The sequence below is a fragment of the Oncorhynchus masou genome, chromosome 28 (genome assembly GCF_036934945.1).
Source record: "Oncorhynchus masou masou isolate Uvic2021 chromosome 28, UVic_Omas_1.1, whole genome shotgun sequence".
In the NCBI taxonomy this organism is placed as follows: domain Eukaryota; kingdom Metazoa; phylum Chordata; class Actinopteri; order Salmoniformes; family Salmonidae; genus Oncorhynchus; species Oncorhynchus masou.
Genome location: NC_088239.1, coordinates 27,851,228 through 27,875,676, shown reverse-complemented (window position 1 = coordinate 27,875,676; position 24,449 = coordinate 27,851,228). Strand labels below are relative to the sequence as shown.

The 24,449-nt window shown below is 42.5% G+C and overlaps 2 protein-coding genes across 3 annotated transcripts in view; one reads left to right on the top strand and one right to left on the bottom strand.

Annotated features, from left to right (window-relative positions):
- Positions 1 to 4,480: 4,480 nt before the first annotated feature.
- Positions 4,481 to 17,228, bottom strand: mettl4 (methyltransferase 4, N6-adenosine). Its single transcript, XM_064941797.1, has 8 exons — positions 16,644 to 17,228; positions 11,812 to 11,871; positions 11,360 to 11,720; positions 10,893 to 10,962; positions 10,593 to 10,767; positions 10,281 to 10,387; positions 9,152 to 9,243; positions 4,481 to 5,161 (listed from the first exon to the last, which is right to left on the bottom strand). The coding sequence occupies exons 1-8, from the start codon at positions 16,917 to 16,919 to the stop codon at positions 4,941 to 4,943; spliced, it is 1,362 nt and encodes a 453-aa protein (XP_064797869.1). The 5' UTR covers positions 16,920 to 17,228; the 3' UTR covers positions 4,481 to 4,940.
- Positions 17,229 to 17,391: 163 nt separating this feature from the next.
- The window catches only part of smchd1 (structural maintenance of chromosomes flexible hinge domain containing 1), a 46,182-nt gene continuing 39,124 nt past the window's right edge, over positions 17,392 to 24,449 (top strand). Inside the window, exons 1-10 of one of the 2 annotated variants that reach the window (XM_064941795.1) lie at positions 17,392 to 17,814; positions 18,167 to 18,242; positions 18,484 to 18,642; positions 18,878 to 18,960; positions 19,160 to 19,293; positions 19,735 to 19,849; positions 19,936 to 20,055; positions 20,219 to 20,385; positions 21,373 to 21,466; positions 21,806 to 22,019. In XM_064941795.1, coding sequence (XP_064797867.1) covers positions 17,605 to 17,814; positions 18,167 to 18,242; positions 18,484 to 18,642; positions 18,878 to 18,960; positions 19,160 to 19,293; positions 19,735 to 19,849; positions 19,936 to 20,055; positions 20,219 to 20,385; positions 21,373 to 21,466; positions 21,806 to 22,019 — 1,372 coding nt within the window. In that variant the 5' untranslated portion in view covers positions 17,392 to 17,604. Of the gene's footprint in view, positions 17,815 to 18,166; positions 18,243 to 18,483; positions 18,643 to 18,877; positions 18,961 to 19,159; positions 19,294 to 19,734; positions 19,850 to 19,935; positions 20,056 to 20,218; positions 20,386 to 21,372; positions 21,467 to 21,805; positions 22,020 to 24,449 lie in introns of those variants that run through there. The other variant, XM_064941796.1, reaches the window with a different exon arrangement.

The following is a 24,449-nucleotide window of genomic DNA, read 5'->3' as shown; positions in this document are numbered from 1 at the left end:
AAAATCAACTTACATTGCTACATCAAACATGTCTAACAAAACAAAACACAGGTATTAACAAGAAAATACTCAAACATACAAACATTATTCACTAGGGATAATGTTTTAATAAGACAGTTGAAATCAATCAGAAAAATGAGTAATTTTGGTATAGAATTTTGGAATTTTTGTTTGCGTATGAAGTATTTGGCAACCAGAATAAAAAAAGTAACAATCACTTCAGTGGTCTTGTTATTATTGCAATAGTAAATATTATGTCATGTCAAAAACATAGGCAGTGTTCATAATGCTAAATAAGTATTTTGCAAGGTTTTCCCAAAATTCTGACACAAATTTACATTCAAGGAACAAGTGAGACAGATTCTCACCTTTTTCACAGAAAACGCAGATATCATCAATAGCCACAAATTTGGATATCATAGAATTACATGGATATATCTTATGTAAAATTTTGAAGTGCACTTCCTTAACTTTGTTTGGTATACAGTATTTGAAAGTCGATATTCCTCTCATGCCAGCTGGGGTAGAACAATGACTTATTCCTTATAGTTATGTCTGAATTATTCCACAAAAGATCTTTATGTGGTGAGAAATTGGGTAGGAAACATATTTTCCAGACCATTAAAGTTTGTTGGTGAAACTTAGCCAATTTAGCAGATAATCTTTCAGGAATATAAATTACATTTCAGTAAAAATTGAAGACCTCCCAACTTATTAACCTTTCTAGGGCAGGCATTCCGCTAGCAGAACCCATCGACAACATTCCGCTGAAAAGGCAGCACGCAAAATTCAAAAATATTTTTTCACACATTAACAAGTCTAATACAGCAAATGAAAGATAAACATTTTGTTAATCTGCCCATCGTGTCCGATTTCAAAAATGCTTTACAGCGAAAGCACAACATATGATTATGGTAGGTCATAGCCAAGTCTAAAAAACACAGTCACAAAAATAAGAAATATAGATACAATTAATCACTAACCTTTGATGATCTTCATCAGATGACACTCATAGGACATCATGTTACCCAATACATGTATGTTTTGTTCGATAATGTGCATATTTATATCCAAAAATCTCAGTTTACATTGGCGTGTTACGTGCAGTAATGTTTTGATTCCAAAACATTCTGTGATTTTGCAAAAATACTCATAATAAACATTGATAAAAGATACAAGTGTTATTCACAGAATTAAAGATAGACTTCTCCTTCATGCAACCGCTGTGTCAGATTTCAAAAAAACTTTACGGAAAAAGCATAATCTGAGAACGGCGCTCAGAGCCCAATCCAGTCAAAGAAATATCCGCCATGTTGGAGTCAACAGAAGTTAAAAATAACACTATAAATATTCACTTACCTTTGATGATATTCATCAGAAGGCACTCCCAGGAATCCCAGTTCGACAACAAATGACTGATTTGTTCCATAAAGTCCATAATTTATGTTCAAATAGCCACTTGTTGTTAGCGTGTTCAGCCCAGTAATCCATCTTCATCAGGCGTGAGCACTTCGTCCAGACAAAAACTCGAAAAGTTCCGTTACAGGTCGTAGAAACAAGTCAAATGATATGGAATCAATCTTTAGGATGTTTTTAACATAAAACATCAATAATGTTCCAACCGTAGAATTCCGGTGTCTGACGAAAATTCTGACGGTGTCTGACGAAATTCATCCAAAAGTGAAAATGCTGCCCCCTATCCCAATTGAACACATTATTTGGAATGAAATACGATATTGAATCAGTATTGATCAAACATTTTTTCAACCAGTTTATCTTAAAAGTATTATTTATGTCAACAAAATCCAACACTTCTAGATCGCCTTCAACTCTTTTGTTAGAAAGGACAGATTTTTCCAGATGAAGTCAAGAAAGGTATTATTGATCTCTATACAAGTAGCTGGATTTACACATAACGATAAGGAGGGGTACACAAAACAAGACATTGAGCATTAATCCTGATGCAATAGAACATACAGTTATAGCATTAAGGGCATGGGCGACCTGGTCTTTGTCTCTTAGAGATTTTGATTTTTTTGTTAAAAATTGTTAAGCCATACAAATTGGCATCATTCAGAATATCTAGAGATAGAAGTTCCACAACCAAAATGAATAAAAATGGCGAAATTAGGCATCCCTGTCATACACTTCTGTTGATACTGAATCTTTTGGATGTGTTAAGATTTAGTAGCCCAGAAATATTTATATCTTTGTAAAACATGCAAATTACTTGAATTACATTTTCACCAAATCCAAAACGTTAAAGCACCTAAAGAGAAATTCATTTTCAATTGTGTCAAAGGCTTTACAGAAGTCCAAAAATAGGACAATCGCATCTGAGTCAATTGCATCTGAATAATCTATAAGGTCCTAGACTAAACGAATGTTAGAGCTTATGTGACGGCCCTTCATAAATCCTGTTTGAGTCTCATTTATAATGGTATCTATTTCTTTCTTTAATATTTTGGCATAAACCAGCGCAATCAATTTGAGATCAATATTTCATAAAGTAATTGGTCTCCAATTGTCAATGAGAGAAGGGTCTTTATTGGGCTTCGGAATCAATTAAATAAGGCTCTGTTTCATAGTGGAGACCATTTCCCCATTTTTAATGCAATCTTGAAACATATTGAAAATCGGTTCTTCGGGTAACTTCCAACACTGTCTATAAAAATCAACTGACAGGCCATCAGGGCCAGGTGATTTCCCATTTTTCATTGAATTCAGAGCCTCTCTAATTTCTTCAATTGACACAGGTGTATCGCAAACTGAGTGGAAATCATCCTCAATTACAGGGACATAATTCTGAATGAACATCACACTATCTCCAGTGATGAGAACCATGTACCTATAATGCGTTCTTACACAATTTCCTGATTTCACAAAAGGACCAGTTAGAAGTCAATCATGGGGTAAATTTTAATTTTACCCACTAATAAAACATAGGCTTTCCCCAAATTGACAGGAGTTTCATGATTTTTATGTCTGGGGGTCAATTATCCCTTCAAATTGATTTAAAACTGAAGTAACTGTAAAACATACAAACGGACAGGTAAAGAAAACAGCTGTGGCTCACCCTAGTTAAAAGACATTCATGGCAAGACCTAATTACTGAACTGGAACACCTGTGTCAATTAGCCACTTCCATCGCCTGACCAATAGAAGACAAGAAACACAACAATGAACACGACTGACTGCAATTGGTTGGAAATGAGGGAAAGCTCTAGTAACGAGAATGTGTGGTAAATGACTGAATAAATTAAGGACAAACAGAACTTGCTGTATAAATACTTTTTGAAAATGAATGTCTTTAGTGAAGGCCACTCCTTCACAAGTATATTTTCCAAACACTACAACACCAATGCTTTGAGACATTCAACACTAATTGGCTGCCTTTGAAACTGATGCTAACACAGTTGCAGCCGGTGAAAGACAACATTTTTTTGTCAAAGGCAGAAATGATTAAATCATGTTTTCATAACTATGATTCCAGTTACATTACAAGCCGAGCCTTGAATCTTCTAAGAAGTTTGTTTTCCAAATGTGGTATTTATTTTGCCACATCTCCATGGGGGTTTCAAGGGAGCAGGATTATTTTGGAGTTGACAACTTCCAATAACATGAATAAATTCAGTAAGTGCTCACCTGGGGAGCAGACTAATGAGAAAGCGCTACACTCCTTTAATTCAATCTGTGATAAGTGTCCAATATCTGAGTCTACCTCTTTACCCAGACAGGAATACATTACATCTAACCTCTCATTCTGCTGTTTCTCATTCATGTCTTCCTCCTGTCGTGAGAGGGAAAGAAATAGATGGGAGGATGAGAAAGGGAGAAAGAACCAAAGAGAACGTGTAATGCGGAAATGATCCTGTTCTGGATTCATTAGTTAGTGATTGCTATGCTGTGTGCTGCAGTGGCTGTAACTCATCCTCATCTGGCTCTGTGACAGTCCCCCAGAGAAACTAAAGGCCCATTAGAGTAGCCCCACCCTGCCCATACCATATCCAGCCACACAGGGGAGGAGAGGAAGAGAGCCAGGGATGGATGAAGGTGTGAGAGGTGGCAAAAAAAAAAAGTTGTGTTTTGGCACCTTCCAAACGAGTAGGTAGGGATGGTGTGAGAATGACGTAATCTAACAGTTTATGGCTCAGGTACTGTTATTTGTTTGGTTCCTACATACAAAGAGCAGACTCAGAGGCAGGCGTGGCTCGCAGTGGAGCTGGTGGTCTCTCTCTGTAACCTGGATGACAGCCGCATTGTGCATTCCAAATGGCACTCTATTCCCTATGAAGAGCAGTGCTTTTGACCAGAGCTCTATAAAAGGGAATAGGGTGCCATTTGGGACACATCAAATAGCCATTGCACTCAGAAAAACACATCAAAGGGTGCAAGGTAATTCATATCTCTACAATGGGACAGGGCAAATGTCCTCACAAAATCAGAGCATCTTATGGCTGGGTCGAGTCATGCAAAACAATAAAGTTTGGTTTCTTTATTCAACTCTTGGATTTAAATGGATACACATTACCCAACACATTTCAGCACATTATAAAACATGTACGTACAGTTTGACAATTATTAAACCAGGCATTGTGCCAGCATAGCTCAATCATCAATGCACAACACACCGCTCTGAGGTAACACACAGTTGTGTATCTGAACATAGAGCTATAGGGTATTAGCTTCAGCTCAAAACATCAACCTTGATCTGAGCTCCGGAGCGATGCACTTTCATCTCCCCTCCATCGCATCATGGGCTCTGTGATTCACCACCCCCAACATACTACGACCCAGAAACACAAATCAAGAGTCCCAAATGAAAGAAAATAACAGATCAAAGGAGATTGAGAGAGATTTGAGGGGCTCCTTGACTATGAAAACGAATTGGGATTTTGATGTGGAAAGCTTCAACGGTATGCTATTAAAAACTGTGATGATTAGTCCGGTGTTGGAGGAGGTAGAGAGAAGTGAGGAGAGGACTCTCCATGTAAGGATCCTGTAGCCGTATCTGTGGGCTCGTCTGTGGGCTCCATGGTGTAATAACTGACATGCTGAAACTTGATCACCTCGTTGCCCCAGCTGGTCCATCCTGGCTGCAGGCTTCTGGCAAACAGCTCCAGGCACCGGGCGTCGGCACCCACGTACGGACTTAACACCTCTGTGGAGGGAAACAAAGAAATAGTAGAGGGCATCTAGGGCTGGTCTATTGGTAGTGCTGCTGCCTCCAGACAGCAGGTATCCCCTTGAGGCACAGGTTATATTCCCAGTTCAGTCACTCAGAGGAGAGGAATAGAGTTCAGAAACTATCTCCCCATCTCACATTCTAATATATGTCAATAAAGAAGAGGGAGAGGATAGGGAGTTCAAGACATTTTAGATGTCCTCAGAGGAGATTAGAAATAGATTATTCTGATAGAAAGTACAAATCTGAGCAGGATCTGCCTATGGGGGTATTTAGCTGGTGCAGAAGGGGGAGTGGGGGCTTAATGTCTGGCTTGCCAATGAATGCTGGATTTGTGCATGGCGGTGTTCTGGCTGTCCTTGAGCAGGGAAACAATGGTGTTCCAGGAACAGCATTCCTGACCGATAGGGTTCACTTCTTCTCCGCCCCTGCGCTGGTGCTGTTTGCTCGCTCACATGCATGCTCACGCCTCAGTCACACACTCCACTCACCCTACACTAGGCAGGTTAATGAGCGCCCAAACCCCAGAGAGTCTAAGCCCCCTCCCTCAATCCCCCCCCTAAACCTGCCCAGCCTATACCTCTCTTACGAAACATGTCAGAAAGAAAAAAGTTAGGGGGTGGGGGGAGAGAAAGGCCAAACATGAAAAGCGCACAGACTAACACAGAAGAAACACTCTGATCGGTGACTCAGCCCGCAAAGTTTGGAGAGGGAATAAAAAGGTCTAATTATCTAAAAACTCAAGGCAAGAGAGGGGGTGTGAGACTTGCGGCTTGCCTCGCGGCTCAACTTAGCTCTTTGTGATGTTCCTCTTAGTGCTGCTGCCCTGAGTTTAGACCCTGCACATTCGGTGTAAATCCCAAATGGCAACCTATTCCCTATTTAGTGCACTACTTTCCCACCGGGACTCATCAAATGTAGTGCACTAAATAAGCATTCGTGTGCCTTTTGGTTTGTCACACTGATCCTGGGACAGCCAAGTTAAGGGTATTGATGACAGTGCTTGTTCTACTGCCCCACCTGATCTCAACCCATTCATTTTGAAAGTGAGGTATTTCAGGGAATTAATACTTTGAGTGAGTGGAGGTTATAAAACCACCAACACTCACAAATAATAAACTGCAGTGTGTGCGGTCCTGTGTGGCTCAGATGGTAAGTGGCCCTAGCAACACCAAGGTCAAGGGTTGAAGTCTCACAGGGAACACAAATATTGATTCTCTCACTGTACTGTAAGTCGGTTTGAATAAAAGTGTTTGGTAAAAGCAGTTGGAATATGTACTCAATTGTAATACTTGAGTAAAAGTAAATGCTATATATCAAATTACTTATATTATGCAAACCAGACGGCACAATTATAATAATTTTTGTATTTACATACAGACGGGCACAGACATAATTTACAAACACAGTATTTGTGTTTAGGGAGTCCGCCAGATCAGAGGCAGTAGGAATGACAACACGTTATATTGATAGGTGATTGCTGTCCTGCCTGAGCATTCGAAATGTAAGTACTTTTGGGTGTCAGGGAAAATGTATGGAGTAAAAAGTACACATCTTCTTCAGGAATATAGTAGAGTAAAAGTTTTTTTTTAAATATAAATGTAAAATACAGACACCTCCCCCAAAACTACTGAAGTAGTACTTTGAAGTATTGTAACATTTGCACTTTACACCACTGGCTAAAAGTGGTAGAAATACTGTACATATATCACCTTACTCAGCACCTCCAGCTGTGAGTGAGTAAAGTTATTTTCTCTGCCTTTCTCACCACCCCAGGACAGCATGTAGCCTAGTGGTTAAAGTGTTGGGCCAGTAACCGAAATGTCGCTAGATCAAGACCCCAAGCTGCCAAGATTAAGAATCGGTCAATGTGCCCTTGAGCAAGGCACGTACCCCTAATTGCTCCAGGGACGAGTTGGGATATGCAAAAAAAAAAAACATTTCCAATTCACACACACTTCTACATGTAAAATAGAACAAATATAAACCACTCACCAATATCTCAGGTTCTCTGAGTTTAAACAGTAGCACACATCTTTTCACAAGTCAATTAGAATCTCACACACGCTGGCTGGGTGCCATTGAATTGGGCGGGCATGAAGAGGGCACTGCCAATTAGCCGCTTATTACAATACAATGCTGGGAGGAAAATATTCAACTTTAGCTAATTACCAAAGTTTTTTGGAGCCACAATTAAAAGCAAACAGATTATTCACACTCCGAGGAGCATAAACACTTTTTTTTCTGCCGTGTCGGCCATCTGGCGAGGATGTGTTTGGATCTGAGGTAGAGAGTGAGCGTTGGTGTCCCTCTGTATCCCTACTGCAGCCACACACACACACACACACACACACACACGTCTGATGTCACTAACAGGATCACTGGGGGAGAGGGGGGGGGTAGAGAGCTATCGGATCACAGAGTCGCTCTCCGCTCCGCCCTCTGTTTAGGACATCCATGCTGTGATGTCATACTGAGGTCAGGGGTAAAGAGTTGGCCACTGCCTCCAGACCTGGCACATCCAAAACACTTGGGACTACATACACCACTTGTGCTCCAATCCCCTAACAGGAATATTGCCCTGTGGTAACAGTGACTGAGGAAGAGGACTTTGTGTTTTAGAAGGGGGCGGTTTAGAGACTTAGCACTGTGGATATTCACCATTTCAAGCTGTTGCATAAGAATCCACCAGAGGGGGTGTGAGAAAAGGACAGCAGCCCAAATCCTTTTCCCGCCCCTGGGTACTCCAGAGTGAATATTCAGCATTAATGCCCACGTCCGGATGTTCCTTTTTGCCAACGGGTCGATAGAACCTTTCAGGATCAGAAAAGGTCCGCTCTATACCTCTTTATCACAGGTTATGTTAATGTGCCGTGGCACCTCTCTGCGGGACCAGCTCCTCTGACATTTCATCCCAGCAGCACTGCGTTCTACCACGCCCACCACAGCCTCCCTGCTACCCAGAGGGGTTGGAGGGGGATTCGCTGGAAGGCCAGAGACAGGGATGAGAAGGGGATGACGTCACCAAAAAGTGATATATCAAAACACACAAATCGGAATGACAGCGGCTCAAATGATGATGGGTTACTTGGCGAGTGTGAAATAGCGTGCTCTTTGAGTTTGACTGCGGACTTATCAATCATGGCTGGGGAAAAAACGATATCACACTGTTTTGCTGCAATTCTTGCCCAAGGCAAAGATACGGTGGGTTCTATTACTTATTATTTGTAACAATGAAAAGACAAAGCTGTGAAACAAAGCGTAATTAGAAACTCATAATATATTCTCAACCCAATAGTTACAAAGCACAATGCAGTCATAACGAATTTAAATCTCACAATATCCTGCCACTTTCCCAGTCATCTTGTAAATTCAGCTGACAGGGCACTGACAAACCTCTTCCTCTTGCTCCCCAAGTAAATAAAACACGCATAAATTGCTTTCCCTGAAGAAGCAGAGAGTTGATGTCAAGCCCCACTCTACATAATCATTGTCTTCAAGGTCTCATCATTGCTTTCTAAACAACATTGTACGGATCAGAGAAAAGGTTTAACTTGTTAACAATCAAAGGCCAATCAGGCCGTACAGCAGCACATCGTGACAAACTGGGGTCACAATTAGCCATTCGGACAGGTTAGAGCACAGACCTTGCAGCTGATGTCCTTCCATTTAATAGCAAGGCATTGTCTTGTGCTTTTAAAGAGTGAGGGACAGAGAGTGAGTCAGTGAGAACAGAGCACTGACAGTTAGCGAGCCAGGTCAAAACACAGCAATCGCGGACACTTACGTCACAGTATTGCCCTCTAGTGGTGAAACTATTCAGTTCAATCATTTCTCCAATTATGAATTTCATTACTGGAACTGTATTCATTCATTCCTACGCACTTGGCTACCACATTACGTTCTTATGACGCTGACATACTTATGACGCTGTTGGTGGAACCAGGACGTGCTGGGAATACTGACCTGAGAGTGAAGGTTTATGGGAGTGTAGGGCCGATGGGACACTGACGATCACACGTTGCTCCTCCATAGGGAGCTCCGTCTTCCTCAGAGAGCTGTAAAGGAGATGGAGAAAGCGCGTCATGTTTTGGAGGAGATCGAACGTTCCAGTAATGAAAGAAAATTACACAGGAGAATTTTAAAAAAAGGTCCAATACAGCCATTTTTTTTTTTTATCTCAACGTTAAATCATTTCTGGGTAACAATTAAGTACCTCACAGTGATTGTTTTTAATTAAAATGGTCAAAAAGAAACAAAAATAGCTTATTAGCAAGCGAGCAATATCTCAAGCAAGAATTTTGTTAAGACTGTCTGGGAATGGTTTTAGTAGAGGAGAAAACTGAAAACTGTTATTGGCAGAGAGGTTCGTAACTCTTTCTTATTGGTCTATTAACTAATTTACCACCTGGTGATGTCACCTGACAGCACTAAACTCAATTCCACCAAAACAGGCAGAAATTTCAGTGGGTCTTTTCAAACAGCTCTTAAACGAAAAGGGCATTAACATAATTTTCACAATTTCACCGTATTATTCCAACCTCGGTGTAGAAATACTGCATATTTAAAATCACGTTTTTGACTGCACCGGTCCTTTAAGAAATTAATGTAAAAAACAAACCAAGTAGCCTCCTGAGGGGCACAGTGGTCTAAGGCACTGAATCGCAGTGCTAGCTGTGCCACTAGAGATTCTGGGTTCGAGTCCAGGCTCTGTCGCAGCCGGCCGCGACCGGGAGACCCATGGGGCGACGCACAATTGGCCTGCGTCGTCCGGTTTAGGTGAGGGTTTGGCCGGCAGTGATGTTTTTGTCCCATCGCGCACTAGCGACTCCTGTGGCAGGCAGTGCACGCTGACAAGGTCGCCAGGTGTACGGTGTTTCCTCCACACATTGGTGTGGCTGGCTTCCGCGTTAAGCAGGCATTGTATCAAGAAGCAGTGCGGCTTGGTTGGGTTTCGGGGGATGCACGGCTCTCGACCTTGTTGCAGCGATTCAGCGATGAGACAAGACTGGAACTACCAATTGGATAACATGAAATTGGGGAGAAAAAGGGGTAAAAAAAAATACAATGGAATAACATTTTTATTTTGTCACACCTGTGTGAGTGGTGTCCGCACCCACGATATCGACCAAGTACCAACACCTCGTAAGGCTTCTTATGCAGAGAGTCCAGTGGAAACACATATTCCCCTGACCTGGTGACCTGAGGGCGAAAACGTAGACAATACATCAGAGAAAAATGCTTACGCTCATAAAGATCATATAGCTCATTTCAGAAGCAAATTCAACATTAGAGGTCCTGAAACATGACCACTTTTACTATCACCATTGAGTAGTGTCATTTAAACAAAATAGATATATAACAACTATAATGACTTCGATAAATTCTAGGTTCTTTTGTGTTCTACCTTGACCCAGAACCACTCTGCCAGCACCTCCACGCCCCAGTGTGGGTACAGCTCGTCCCTGACGAAGCGCAGGTGGCTGGGTCTGTTGGTCACCCAGGTGACCACCACACAGCCTGTGGAGGCCAGCAGTGGGACAGGGAGCCGTTTGAGCTGGGAGGAGGGCAGAAAGCTATACCTAGAGGTCAGCAGGAGAAATGCACAATATGGTCAAAATGGATTTAGAGGTTTGCAGAGTCATACATTGCAGTGGATGTCGCTTGGAATAAAATCACACTGAATAAGAACGCCATTTAAGCTGACCTGCCACTCCTTTTTACCGACTTGTTTTCCCATGGAGGATCCAGGACAATGAGGTCGAAAAACTTTCCATCTGCAAAATAATCAATTTTCTAAGACAGGGTTTCCCCAAACTAGGTCCTGGGTGCACATTTAGTTTTTGTTGCCCTAGCACTACACACAATTCAAATGATCAACTCAACATCAAGCTTTGATTATTTGAATCAGCTGTGTAATGCTCGAGGAAAAACCAAAACCTTCACCCGGGGGGGGGGGGGGGGTCCCAGGACTGAGTTTGGGAAACCTTGTTCTAAGACATTAGGCCCACACAAGCAGAGAGGATCCTTATTTAGTTCACTTCTCTCCACTCGATACCTCAAAACATTTTTAGAGAGTTTAAGAGATTTATAAAGACAATGTATTTCTGCACTGACAACACATAAAATCAGCAAACGCAAGCTCTTTATCATGATCAGGTTTTGTACACTCACAACCAACCAGGGGCTGCATTCTGGCAAAATCAGAGAGCAGGAAGGCACATCGTGGTGGGATAATGTATTTCTCTCCCATCAGCATCACCTCCATGGCAAAGTCCATACAATTCTCTGTAATCCGTGTGAACAGGTCAAGGTGTGTTGTACTACAGCCATCCTCAGACTCAATAAACTGAACTGGGTCCTCTCCATGTTCACTCACTAGAGGGAGCTCTTTAGCCATGTCACACAAGGCTGCCAGGTTGCAATCCTGGGAAGGCAGGGGACCCTCCCGAGCATCGTTGACCTCACTCAGGTACTCACAGGAGAGCCCAGCATCCACTAAGGATTTGGTCCCCTCCAAAATGGCAGACCTGATCTGGTCATAACACAATGATAAGCAGTGGTCAACAATAAAAAGTCTGAGTAATGGTAATGGGTCAACTAAGTAATGGTGAACATAAGATTACCTTGTGGTGGAAGGCGAGTGAATCAATTTCTCCTTGGTTCAGATCATTGCGTTTTCGTTTCTGTGGGATTTGAATATATCAAAAAGATCTGTGGTTAAAACAAAGGCGTTTCCCAGTGATAGTACCTGGCAAGTTAGCCCCACTCTCCAGACACGTCAAGTCTTTTGGACCTTGGCTTGACTAAACAGCTTCTACCCCCAAGCCATAAGACTCCGGAACAGCTAATCAAATGGCTATCTGGACTATTTGCATTTGTATGGAGGAGGTGGTGTGATGGTGATTTGTTGGTGACACCGTCTGATTTATTTAGAATTCAAGGCACACTTAACCAGCATGGCTACCACAGCATTCTGCAGCGATACACCATCCCCTCCTGTTTGTGCTTAAAAGAACAGTGACAGGACATTGACAATGACCCAACACAACTCCTGGCTGTTAAGGGCTATTTGACCAAGTAGGAGAGTAATGGAGTGCTGCGTCAGATGACCAGGCCTCCACAATCACCCAACCTCAATCCAATTGAGTTGGACTGCAGAGTGAAGGAAAAGCAGCCAACAAGTGATCAGCATGTAGGAACTGTTTCAAGACTGTTGGAAAAGCATTCCAGGTGAAGCTGGTTGAGAGAATGCCAAGAGTGTGCAAAGCTGTCATCAAGGCAAAGGGTGGTTACTTTGAAGAATCTAAAATATATTTTGATTTGTTTAACAGTTTTTTGGTTACTACATGATTCCATGTGTTTTCATAGTTGATGTATTCACTATTATTCTACAATGTAGAAATTAGTAAAAAATAAAGAAAAACCCTTGAATGAATAGGTGTGTCCAAACTTTTGACCGCTACCGTACATATGACCTCAATTACCTCGGCTAACCTGTGCACCCCGCACATTGACTCTGTACCGGTATGTACACTGCTCAAAAAAAATAAAAGGGAACACTTAAACAACACAATGTAACTCCAAGTCAATCACACTTCTGTGAAATCAAACTGTCCACTTAGGAAGCAACACTGATTGACAATAAATTTCAGATGCTGTTGTGCAAATGGAATAGACAACAGGTGGAAATTATAGGCATTTAGCAAGATACCCCCAATAAAGGAGTGGTTCTGCAGGTGGGGACAACAGACCACTTATCAGTTCCTATGCTTCCTGGCTGATGTTTTGGTCACTTTTGAATGCTGGCGGTGCTTTCACTAGAGTGTGGTAGCATGAGACGGCGTCTACAACCCACACAAGTGGCTCAGGTAGTGCAGCTCATCCAGGATGGCACATCAATGCGAGATGTGGCAAGAAGGTTTTGCTGTGTCTGTCAGCATAGTGTCCAGAGCATGGAGGCGCTACCAGGAGACAGGCCAGTACATCAGGAGACGTGGAGGAGGCCGTAGGAGGGAAACAACCCAGCAGCAGGACTGCTACCTTCGCCTTTGTGCAGGGAGGAGCAGGAGGAGCACTGCCAGAGCCCTGCAAAATTACCTCCAGCAGGCCACAAATGTGCACGTGTCTGCTCAAACGGTCAGAAACAGACTCCATGAGGGTGGTATGAGGGCCCGACATCCACAGGTGGGGGTTGTGCTTACGGCCCAACACCGTGCAGGATGTTTGGCATTTGCCAGAGAACACCAAGATAGGCAAATTCGCCACTGGCGCCCTGTGCTCTTCACAGATGAAAGCAGGTTCACACTGAGCACGTGACAGACGTGACAGTCTGGAGACGCCGTGGAGAACATTCTGCTGCCTGCAACATCCTCCAGCATGACTGGTTTGGCGGTGGGTCAGTCATGCTGTGGGGTGGAATTTCTTTGGGGGGCCGCACAGCCCTCCATGTGCTCGCCAGAGGTAGCCTGACTGCCATTAGGTACCGAGATGAGATCCTCAGACCCCTTGTGAGACCATATGCTGGTGTGATTGGCCCTGGGTTCCTCCTAATGAAAGACAATGCTAGACCTCATGTGGCTGGAGTGTGTCAGCAGTTCCTGCAAGAGGAAGGCATTGATGCTATGGACTGGCCCGCCCGTTCCCCAGACCTGAATCCAATTGAGCACATCTGGGACATCATGTCTCGCTCCATCCACCAACACCACGTTGCACCACAGACTGTCCAGGAGTTGGCGGATGCTTTAGTCCAAGTCTGGGAGGAGATCCCTCATGAGACCATCCGCCACCTCATCAGGAGCATGCCCAGGCGTTGTAGGGAGGTCATACAGGCACGCGGAGGCCACACACACTACTGAGCCTCATGTTGACTTGTTTTAAGGACATTACATCAAAGTTGGATCAGTTGACTCCAAATCCAGACCTCCATGGGTTGATAAATTTGATTTCCATTGATAATTTGTGTGATTTTGTTGTCAGCACATTCAACTATGTAAAGAAAATAATATTTAATTCATTCAGATCTCGGATGAGTTATTTTAGTGTTCCCTTTATTTTTTTGAGCAGTGTACATAGCCTCATTACTGTTATTTTATTGTTGCTCTTGAAATGTTTTATTTTTCGAACGTTCTTTATTTGTATTTTTTTTTTTAAACTTAACACTATTTTTCTTAAAACTGCATTGTTGGTTAAGGTCTTATAAGTAAGCATTTCACTGTAAGGTCTACACCTTTGCAGCTGTATTCATCGACCTGGCCAAGGCTTTCGACTGTCAGTCATCACATTGTTATCAGCAGACTCAACAGCCTCGCAATGACTGCATCGCCTGGTTCACCAACTACTTCTCAGACAGAGTTCAGTGTGTCAAATCAGAGGGCCTATTGTCCAGACCTCTGGCAGTCTATGGGGGAGCCACAGGGTTCAATTCTCGGGCCGACTCTTTTCTCTGTATACATCAATGATGTCGCTCTTGCTGTTGGTCATTCTCTCATCCACCTCTACGCAGACGATACCATTATGTATACTTCTGTCCATTCTTTGGACAATGTGTTAACTAACCTCCAGACAAGCTTCAAAGTCATAAACTCTCCTTCCGTGGCTTCCAACTGCTCTTAAATGCAAGTAAAACTAAATGTATGCTCTTCAACCGATCGCTGCCTTCACATGCCCGCCCAGCATCACTACTCCGGAAGGTTCTGACTTAGAATATGTGGACAACTAGAAATACCTAGGTGTCTGGTTAGACTGTAAACTCTCCTTCCAGACTCACATTAAGCATCTCCAATCCAAAATTAAATCTAGAATCGGCTTCCTATTTCGCAACAAAGCATCCTTCACCCATGCTGCCACACATACCCTCGTAAAACAGACTATCCTGTTGATCCTTGACTTCAGCGATGTCATTTACAAAATAGCCTCCAACACTCTACTCAGCAAACTGGATGCAGTCTATTACAGTGCCATCCGTTGTGTCACCAAAGCCCCATATACTACCAACCACTGCGACCTGTATGCTCTCGTTGGCTGGCCCTCGCTTCATATTTGTCGCTAAACCCACTGGCTCCAGGTCATCTATAAGACTTTGCTAGGTAAAGCCCCGCCTTATCTCAGCTCACTGGTCACCATAGCAGCACCCACCCATAGCACGCGCTCCAGCAGGTATATTTCACTGGTCACCCCCAAAGCCAATTCCTCCTTTGGCCACCTTTCCTTCCAGTTCTCTGCTGCCAATAACAGGAACGAATAGCAAAAAATAAAAAATAAATCACTGAAGCTGGAGACCCATATCTCCCTCACTAACTTTAAGTTCCAGCTGTCAGAGGAGCTCACATATCACTGCACATAGCCCATCTGTAAATAGCACATCCAACTACCTCATCCCCCATACTGTTATTTTTTTTTTTGCTCATTTGCACCCCAGTATCTCTACTTGCACATTCATCTTCTACACATCTATCACTCCAGAGTTTTAATTGCTAAATTGTAATTATTTCGCCACTATGGCCTATTTATTGGCAGCCAATGAAAACACACAGAACATAAACAAACACTGTATAGCCTCATAACATCAGGTTAAAACAATACTGTTGATATCATGGATGGTCAGTCCTTGCATCCATAGCACTGTCTATTAATCTGAGAGTGGTTACATTTCTCCAGGCCCATCCCTCAGCTTTTTACCAAAACAAAGGCGGGGTCATCTTTTGGTTATTGTTTCATCTGTGGACTTACTCTTTAAACAGATGCACATTATCAAGATACCAAAGATTCACCAACAAAAAGTTAACAGGCCTATATACCAGCATTTGGCATTCATTTAAAAAAATTTAGATAGCACTTTTCAGTAGTGCTCAAAGCATGCCATTCCATGAGCACAGCATTTATTTTTCAACTTGAATCAGTGAGCCCAATCAGCCTAATCATGACAACAAAATCATAAACAACAGAGTAGAGCTGGCTAATACATCCTTAGTTTTGGGGTTATGCTCAGGTAAAACAATTTGGTTAATCTATACTTCAATTTATCCCAGTCCTATTCTTTAAGATGAAGGGGTATAACATTTATTGGAATAACTGGAATTCTAAGACTAATATCTTTATATTAAAAAGCAGTCTATGTAGTAGCAAGCAATGGGTTAGAAGAAGCCTACATAACCAACCCATAAAGTAAAACGTAACATCCATATATGGCCAGCTATGTAAACTTTAACATTGATTTATCCTGCAATAGATGTGGTTAAATTGGGAACATGTATACGTGTCTTGTTCTAATGCCTCTAAAGGTGAATGTAATCTAAAAGTAACTGGATGTAATCAGATTACGTTACTGAGTTCGGGTAATATAAAAGTTACGTTACTGATTACTATTTGGACAGGTAACTAGTAACGGATTATATTTATTAAGTAACCTACCTGACCTGGCGTACAAATAAAGAAACAACCCCCCCGCCCAATTTACCTTTGATGGTTTACAATCCACTGTAGTTTTATTCTCACTCCTCTGGAGTGCTGCGTCCGAGACGGTACTGTCGTTTGTGGTCACAGTACAACTTGATTTAACACTAACGTGAGACTTTAAAATCTGAAAACACTCATGTTTAAAACAACATTTAAAATGCGACTTCCCACTGGCTGCTTTCCTCTCCGAAGTAACGTTACATAGTTGGACACCCTTGTCGACAAGTGAACAAGCATCCAACAGCCACCCGTTGGCATTTCTAAACACAATCGACATAGCCAATCTGGTTGGCAAACTACTCTCTCCTAACTCTCTCGTTGATATCTTTACATGCCGTGAGTGTCCATAAGCGTACCTTGTGGAGGCGACTAGCTTGCTAACGTTACTTACACATTTCGTTTCTTTGCTGGGTTTCCTACTTTCTCTACTTGGACATTATTGCCATGCGCCGCCATGATGCTTGTCTATCGTCACGTGCATTCGCCAAACCTGTGGCATATTCAATACGTCGATTCTGTTGTAAAACCTTTCTTAAACGGAACGAAAACGGGAGGGACATCCCAGGGGCGGACAACCCAGGGGCGGACAACCCAGGGGCGGACAACCCAGGGGCGGACAACCCCGGGTGCAGATTTCGTTTACTTCCGTTTGGTTCCTCGTAACAGACCAAACGTTTTGCAACGGAATTCAACCAATGAATACACCCCAGCGCGTTTCCACATCCACAAAGTCGAAATTGGCTATATCCTTAAGGAATAATGAAAACAAAAATAGATTTTTGGTGTAAATTGAATTTTATAGTTATGCATAATGTTAGCAGTTTGGTTAGGGTTAATGTGAAAATAAATTGTCGAAATAGGCGGGATTTAGGATTTTGCGGCAACTAGAGACGACACAGCCCACGCGATAGATGCGCAGTACGTTGCGCATACTCTCGACTTCTTTCACCTGAAGAAGAAACATGGCAGAGTCGGAAGGTGTGACAGCGTCTGCTGTTGCCAACAGCAATAGAACACACATTTCACAGAGTAAAAATGGAGTTAACCGGTCAGATAAACCACATAAAAGTGTGGTAATATTCGACTGTCGTCCGGAAAGACACGACGCAATGGAGAGAGTTCTGGACATAAATGGCTTGGACTTCAACGACTTCCTTCAAGTTGTATCGAAGGTACAGTAGCTAGCTAGCTAGCTAAAGTCGTTAGTTACCCAGAGATATGTTAGCCAGACAGCTGCCTGCTTGATTGCAAATTTACAACAGCTGGCTCTTGAAAATTAATGAGTTCCCACGATTATTGACATTTAACTAGCAGCTCATTCGATAGCTTGGCTGATCATGGGAAGTGCATTGATCCAAAAATATAGCTGGCATTTGCCAATTTAATGTTTTAATGAAATTGTTAATAGCTTGCTAGCAAGTGTTATATGCAAGTTGTCAATACAATATCTAAACCATTCACCAAATTATCGAAACTTGTATATCTAACTCAGCAGATATGACAACTATTTTCCATGTGCCTTAGGAATTTGCCATTCCTTCCAACGAAACGTTTGTCTTGACAACAACGGACAGAAAAGGAATAGATTTTGACAGATATGGTAAGTGACATTCCAGTCAGGGCTACCTGGTGTAGTGCTAGAAAGAAATGCCAAAGTGAAATGCCAATCATCAACTTTTTAATTGATCATTTAAAAGAATAGGCAAGTTTCTTGGATCAATCAGTGAAAATGTTTTTGGTATACTAATGGTCAAGGATTGGGTCACAAATAAGCCTTTTATACAAGGGGAATAAGAGGTGAGCGACAATATGTTATGTTGTTTATGTGTCATCTCTTTCAGAGGATCTTCAACAAGGAAACACTCTCCACCTGTTGCAGACCGAGGACCAGATCCTGCCCGTGGCAACTAAGGAACACATTGTGTTTCTCCCTCACTATGACACACTGGTCCAGAGTGGCATGTATGAGTACTACGCTAGTGAGGGCCAGAATTCTTTACGTGAGTGCCTCTGAAATACTGTACCTTCTCCAGCCCAAACCAACAATATTACAGTCCTGTATGTATTCATTAGCCGTGTTCACACTGCACCACACTGAATGAAATGTCTATGCTCAGCACTTACGACCAATTTTCTACTCTGTGACGCTTTGAAGTTACTGGCCCGGGCTGATTTTGTTCCAGAAGAAGCTGTGTTAAAAGGCCTATAGTTAATTAAAGCCTTGCCCCCCCACAGCGTATGCCTTTGCAGAACTAATCGACAATGCACTGTCAGCTACATCGCACAACACAGGAGTGAGGACCATAGACATCCGATTGGTGAGATACTACTGTGGATTAAAAAATTAATTTTTTACACTCCCTATTTTTCTAACAATTGTAAACCTCATATGGTCTTGAATGAATGTGATGCATAAGTATTGTGATGTTTTCATATAAAGGTCAGTGTTCTGCACCCCTACAGTATTGATGGAATGGGACACAGAGGTAGTTGATTGTTTCTCATCTCTTCCCCCAGCTGTTTGATGAGTCCTTGGGGAAACATGCAGTGGTTATCATGGACAATGGCTGTGGAATGACCTCCAAACAGCTTAATAACTGGGCTGTGTACAGGCTCTCCAAATTCAGCAGGGAAAGCGGCACATTTTCAAGGTTGGTTTAGCAAGAGTAGGGCCAGGAGGTTTTCCACATCACTCGATCTGACCTGTTCAGGTGTCTCGATCAGACAATGCAGTCCGGCCCATCTCCCGAGTGGCGCAGAGGTCTAAGGCACTGCATCTCAGTGCTAGAGACCTCACGACAGACCCTGGTTCGATCCCGGGCTGTATCGCAACCAGCCGTGATCAAGAGTCCCCTAAGGCGGCGAACAATTGGCCCAGCGTCTTCTGGGTTCGGGGAGGGTTTGGCCGGGGTAGGCCGTCATTGTAAAATAATAATTTTTTCTTAACTTACTTGCTAAGTTACATTTTTTTTATGACTCACAGTAAATGTATATTAAAATGCACTTTCCAAATAATTAAGTATACACTTGAAGTTCGTTTTTGGTGCATTCCACGTATCTATCGTCAGTGATTATCCTGTTTGTCTCACTAGTGATCATGCAGGGTATGTTCGCCCTGATCCAGTCGCTCGCAGTCTCAACAGTGATATATCATATTTTGGAGTAGGAGGGAAACAAGCAGTGTTCTACATTGGACAGTCAACCAGGGTAAATGTTCCTCTGTGTTCTACCATATTCCCCTAATGGACTGTGATGCGCTACTATATGACTTGATATCTCTGTCTTTGTTAAAGATGATCACCAAACCAGCGGGCTCCCCAGATGTCCATGAACTCATCATTTCAAAAGAAGAATTTGAGAGGAAGGAGCGGAACAAGGAAGATATTTACAGTGGTTTCATCAGAAACCGGAAGGTAAGGGATTACTCCCAGATCACTCAATGTTGATGTGATCTCCGAAAGGCGTCCTCAATCCATCCATTTTGGAACTTTCGGTATCGGTGGCAAACTGCTATAACCTTCCCTCAGTGGCCATCCTCTATTTAATGAAAGCCATGTTCAATTCTCCACCCCGCAGATGGCTGACTCGTCCCACGTGAGAGACGACGAGGAGCGCTTCCTCCATGGGCTGATCGCTGAGGAGATGGGAAAGGACAGCTTCACGGCCGTGGTGGTTACGGGAGTCCAGCCTGAACATGTCACCTTCCTCAAGCAGGACTTCCACCTGTGGACCAGAGAACTGGCGTGAGTCTCCTCACCCATCTAACAATCCCAATATTATTTAATTGAGAAGGTATAAGGGCATTCCATAGAGACAGCGTGTGAGAAGTCATGGTCCAATGACTGTACCTGCTAGCAGCATGTGTCCAGTGTCCGAAGCTACATCATAATAGTCGGTAGATGGCTCCATTTGGATAATCACTGTTTGCGTCGCCGAACAGTGAACAAGAAACTATTAAAATCCAGTTTTTCGATTTCCCCCTCCCCAAATCAACACTAAACATGGATTTTGTTATTTTCTGTTTCATACCTGTTTGTCTTGTTAATCAGCCTCGCAATATGGGCACCATGCTGCCCCAGACTGGAAGTACAGGAAATGTTTGCACGCAAAGACCGAAAAAAACCGATGGGGATCCATATTAGATGTTGCTTTGGTAGCATCTAAAAACTGGATTTAATAGTTCACTGCTCAGCGACGCAAAGGGCGACTCCAATATACAGATTTATGGATGACGCTTCAGATGCCTGACAAATGTTGCTAGCAGGTATAGACATTGGACCATGATTTCTCACACGTTGTCTCAGGTATGAAACACAGACCAGTGTAGACACAAAGTGAGAACCCAACATAGAATCCATGTTTGGTGTTGATTTGGGGAGGGGGAATCTGAACTGGATTTTAATAGTTTCTTGTTCACTGCTCGGCGACACAAACAGTGATTCTCCAATTGGAGCCATCTCCCGACTATTATGGGTGTAGCTTCGGACGCGTGACACATGCTGCTAGCAGGTACAGTCATTGGACCATCGCTTATCTCACACGCTTTCATTATGGAACGCCCTTAGACCATGTCTCATTAATTAGAGGTATAGTATTGGGATACCGCCTGTCCTGCACCCTCCCAAATACCCACCACCACTTTTCAATCCAATTGGTTGTTGTCCTCTTTTGATTTTACGCTTTGAAATCCATTAACAAATTATTGAAATTACAATCTGCTTTGTTTTCAGCCACTTGTATCACTACTACATTCACGGCCTAAATGGGAATGACATGAAAGCCTCCTACCGAAACTCTGATTGTGTTTCCAACATTGACATTCAGGTAAGATTGTCATTGTATTTAAATAATTATGTAATTATGTTATTTTATGGTAGTGCTACAGACAATAGTCATCCAAGAGCATCTATTCAATCTTTGAAGATGTATGTTTTATAACTCTTTATTTTACCTTTATTTTACTAGGCAAGTCAGTTAAGAACAAATTCTTATTTTCAATGACGGCCTAGGAACAGTGGGTTAACTGCCTGTTCAGGGGCAGAACGACAGATTTGTACCTTGTCAGCTCAGGGATTTGAACTTGCAACCTTCCGGTTACTAGTCCTAGGCTACCCTGCCACCTCTAATTTTGTGGTACTATATTGATATTTATCTACTGTTCAGATCTCTCTGCTGGAGAAGTTCCCCAAGATCCCTCGCATGGTGAACCTCCGAGAGATCGACAACGACATGCAGACGCTCTACATCAACACGTCGGCTGATACATTTGAGTTCAAGGCCTGCACAGACGTTGACGGAATAGTGGAGGGGGTCCTGAGGTACCACCCCTTCCTCTATGACAGGGAGACCTACCCCGAAGACCCCTATGCCATACCAGGTAACCTAGGCTGTACCCTATTCCCTACATAGTGCACTAATTTTCACCAGAACCTAATAGGCATTGACTGCTATGTGTAGAGGGTTGCTGGCAGATGTTTGGACACATTGGTCACGGTCAAGTTTTTAAATCGCAGTAGTTCACAGTTAAGCTTTTAAAGTCTTGTGAAAATCAAATTTTTAAAAGCTCATACCTGAAGAATGTTGTTGACTCGTCCTTTACTAGTTGTGGCCAAAGCATAAATTTGAGAACCCACTCAGTAAAATCCTATCTCAAACTTTAAAAAATTAAAATAGCTTGGAATTTCTTGACATTTTATTCAACTAGGCAAGTCAGTTAAGAAGACATTCATATTTACAATGACAGATGACAAAAAGGCAAAAACTCCTGTGGGGAAGGGGGCTGGGATTTAAAAAAATAACATAAAATGTCACAAGAATGACATCATTCTCCAGTGGGGAAAGGAGACACAGGCTCAGGAGGGCGCACAAACTAGGTAGCAAGCCAATGGATCCATCGTTTGTTAGTTGCTGTATAGGCTTTGTCCTCTTTCCTATCTCGCCAGTCACTTCTATTTCAAACTACATAGAACAAAAATAGAAACGCAACACTTTCAATGATTTGACTGAGTTACAGTTCATGTAAGGAAATCTGTCAATTAAATTCATTAGGCCCTAATCTATGGATTTCACATCACTTGGCTCGGAGTAATTAAAACTTGTTTTTCAACCACTCCACAAATTTCTTGTTAACAAACTATAGTTTGGCAACTCGGTTAGGACATCTACTTTGTGCATGACACAAGTAAATTTTCCAACAATTGTTAACAGACAGATTATTTCACTTATTTCAAGTCTACATACACTAAGTTGACTGTGCCTTTAAACAGCTTGGAAAATGTCCGAAAATGATGTCATGGCTTTAGAAGCTTCTGAAAGGCTAATTGACATCATTTGAGTCAATTGGAGGTGTACCTGTGGATGTATTTCAAGGCCTACCTTCAAACTCAGTGCCTCTTTGCTTGACATCATGGGAAAATCAAAAGAAATCAGCCAAGACCTCAGAAAAAAAATTGTAGACCTCCACAAGTCTGGTTCATCCTTGGGAGTAATTTCCAAACACCTGAAGGTACCACGTTCATCTGTACAAACAATAGTACGCAAGTATAAACACCATGGGACCACGCAGCCATCATACCACTCAGGAAGCAGACGCGTTCTGTCTCCTAGAGATGAACGTACTTTTGTGTGAAAAGTGCAAATCAATACCAGAACAACAGCAAAGGACCTTGTGTAGATGCTGGAGGACACAGGTACAAAAGTAACTACAGTAAAATGAGTCCTATATAAACAACCTGAAAGGCCGCTCAGCAAGGAAGAAGCCACTGCTCCAAAACCGCCATTAAAAAAGACAGACTCCGGTTTGCAACTGCATGGCCATCGTTATGTTTGGAGGATAAGGGGGGATGCTTGCAAGCCGAAGAACACCATCCCAACCATGAAGCACAGGGGTGGCAGCATCATGTTGTGGGGGTGCTTTGCTGCAGGAGGGACTGGTGCACTTCACCAAATAGATGGCTTCATGAGAAAGGAAAATTATGTGGATGTATTGAAACGTTTCAAGACATCAGTCAGGAATTTAAAGCTTGGTCACAAATGAGTCTTTCAAATGGGCAATGACCCCAAGCATACTTCCAAAGTTGTGGTAAAATGGCTTAAGGACAACAAAATCACGGTATTGGCGTGGCCATCACAAAGCCTTGACCTCAATCCTATAGAAAATTTGTGGGCAGAACTGAAAAAGCGTGTGCAAGCATGGAGGCCTACAAACCTGACTCAGTTACAGCAGCTCTGTCAGGAGGAATGGGCCAAAATTCACCCAACTTATTGTGGGAAGCTTGTGGAAGGCTACACACATTTGACTCAAGTTAAACAATTTAAAGGCAATGCTACCAAGTACTAATTGAGTGTACAGTCGTGGCCAAAAGTTTTGAAAATGACACAATAATTTTCACAAAGTCTGCTGCCTCAGTTTGTATGATGGCAATTTGCATATACTCCAGAATGTTATGAAAAGTGATCAGATTAATTGCAATTAATTGCATAGGCCCTCTTTGCCATGCAAATGAACTGAATCCCCCAAAAACATTTCCACTGCATTACAGCCTTGACACAAAAGGACCAGCTGACATGTCAGTGATTCTCTCGTTAACACATGTGTGAGTGTTGACAAGGACAAGGCTGGAGATCACTCTGTCATGCTGATTGAGTTCTAATAAGACTGGAAGCTTCAAAAGGAGGGTGGTGCTTGGAATCACTGTTCTTCCTCTGTCAACCATAGTTACCTGCAAGGAAACTCGTGCCGTCATCATTGCTTTGTACAAAAAGGGCTTCACATGCAAGCATATTGCTGCCAGTAAGATTGCACCTA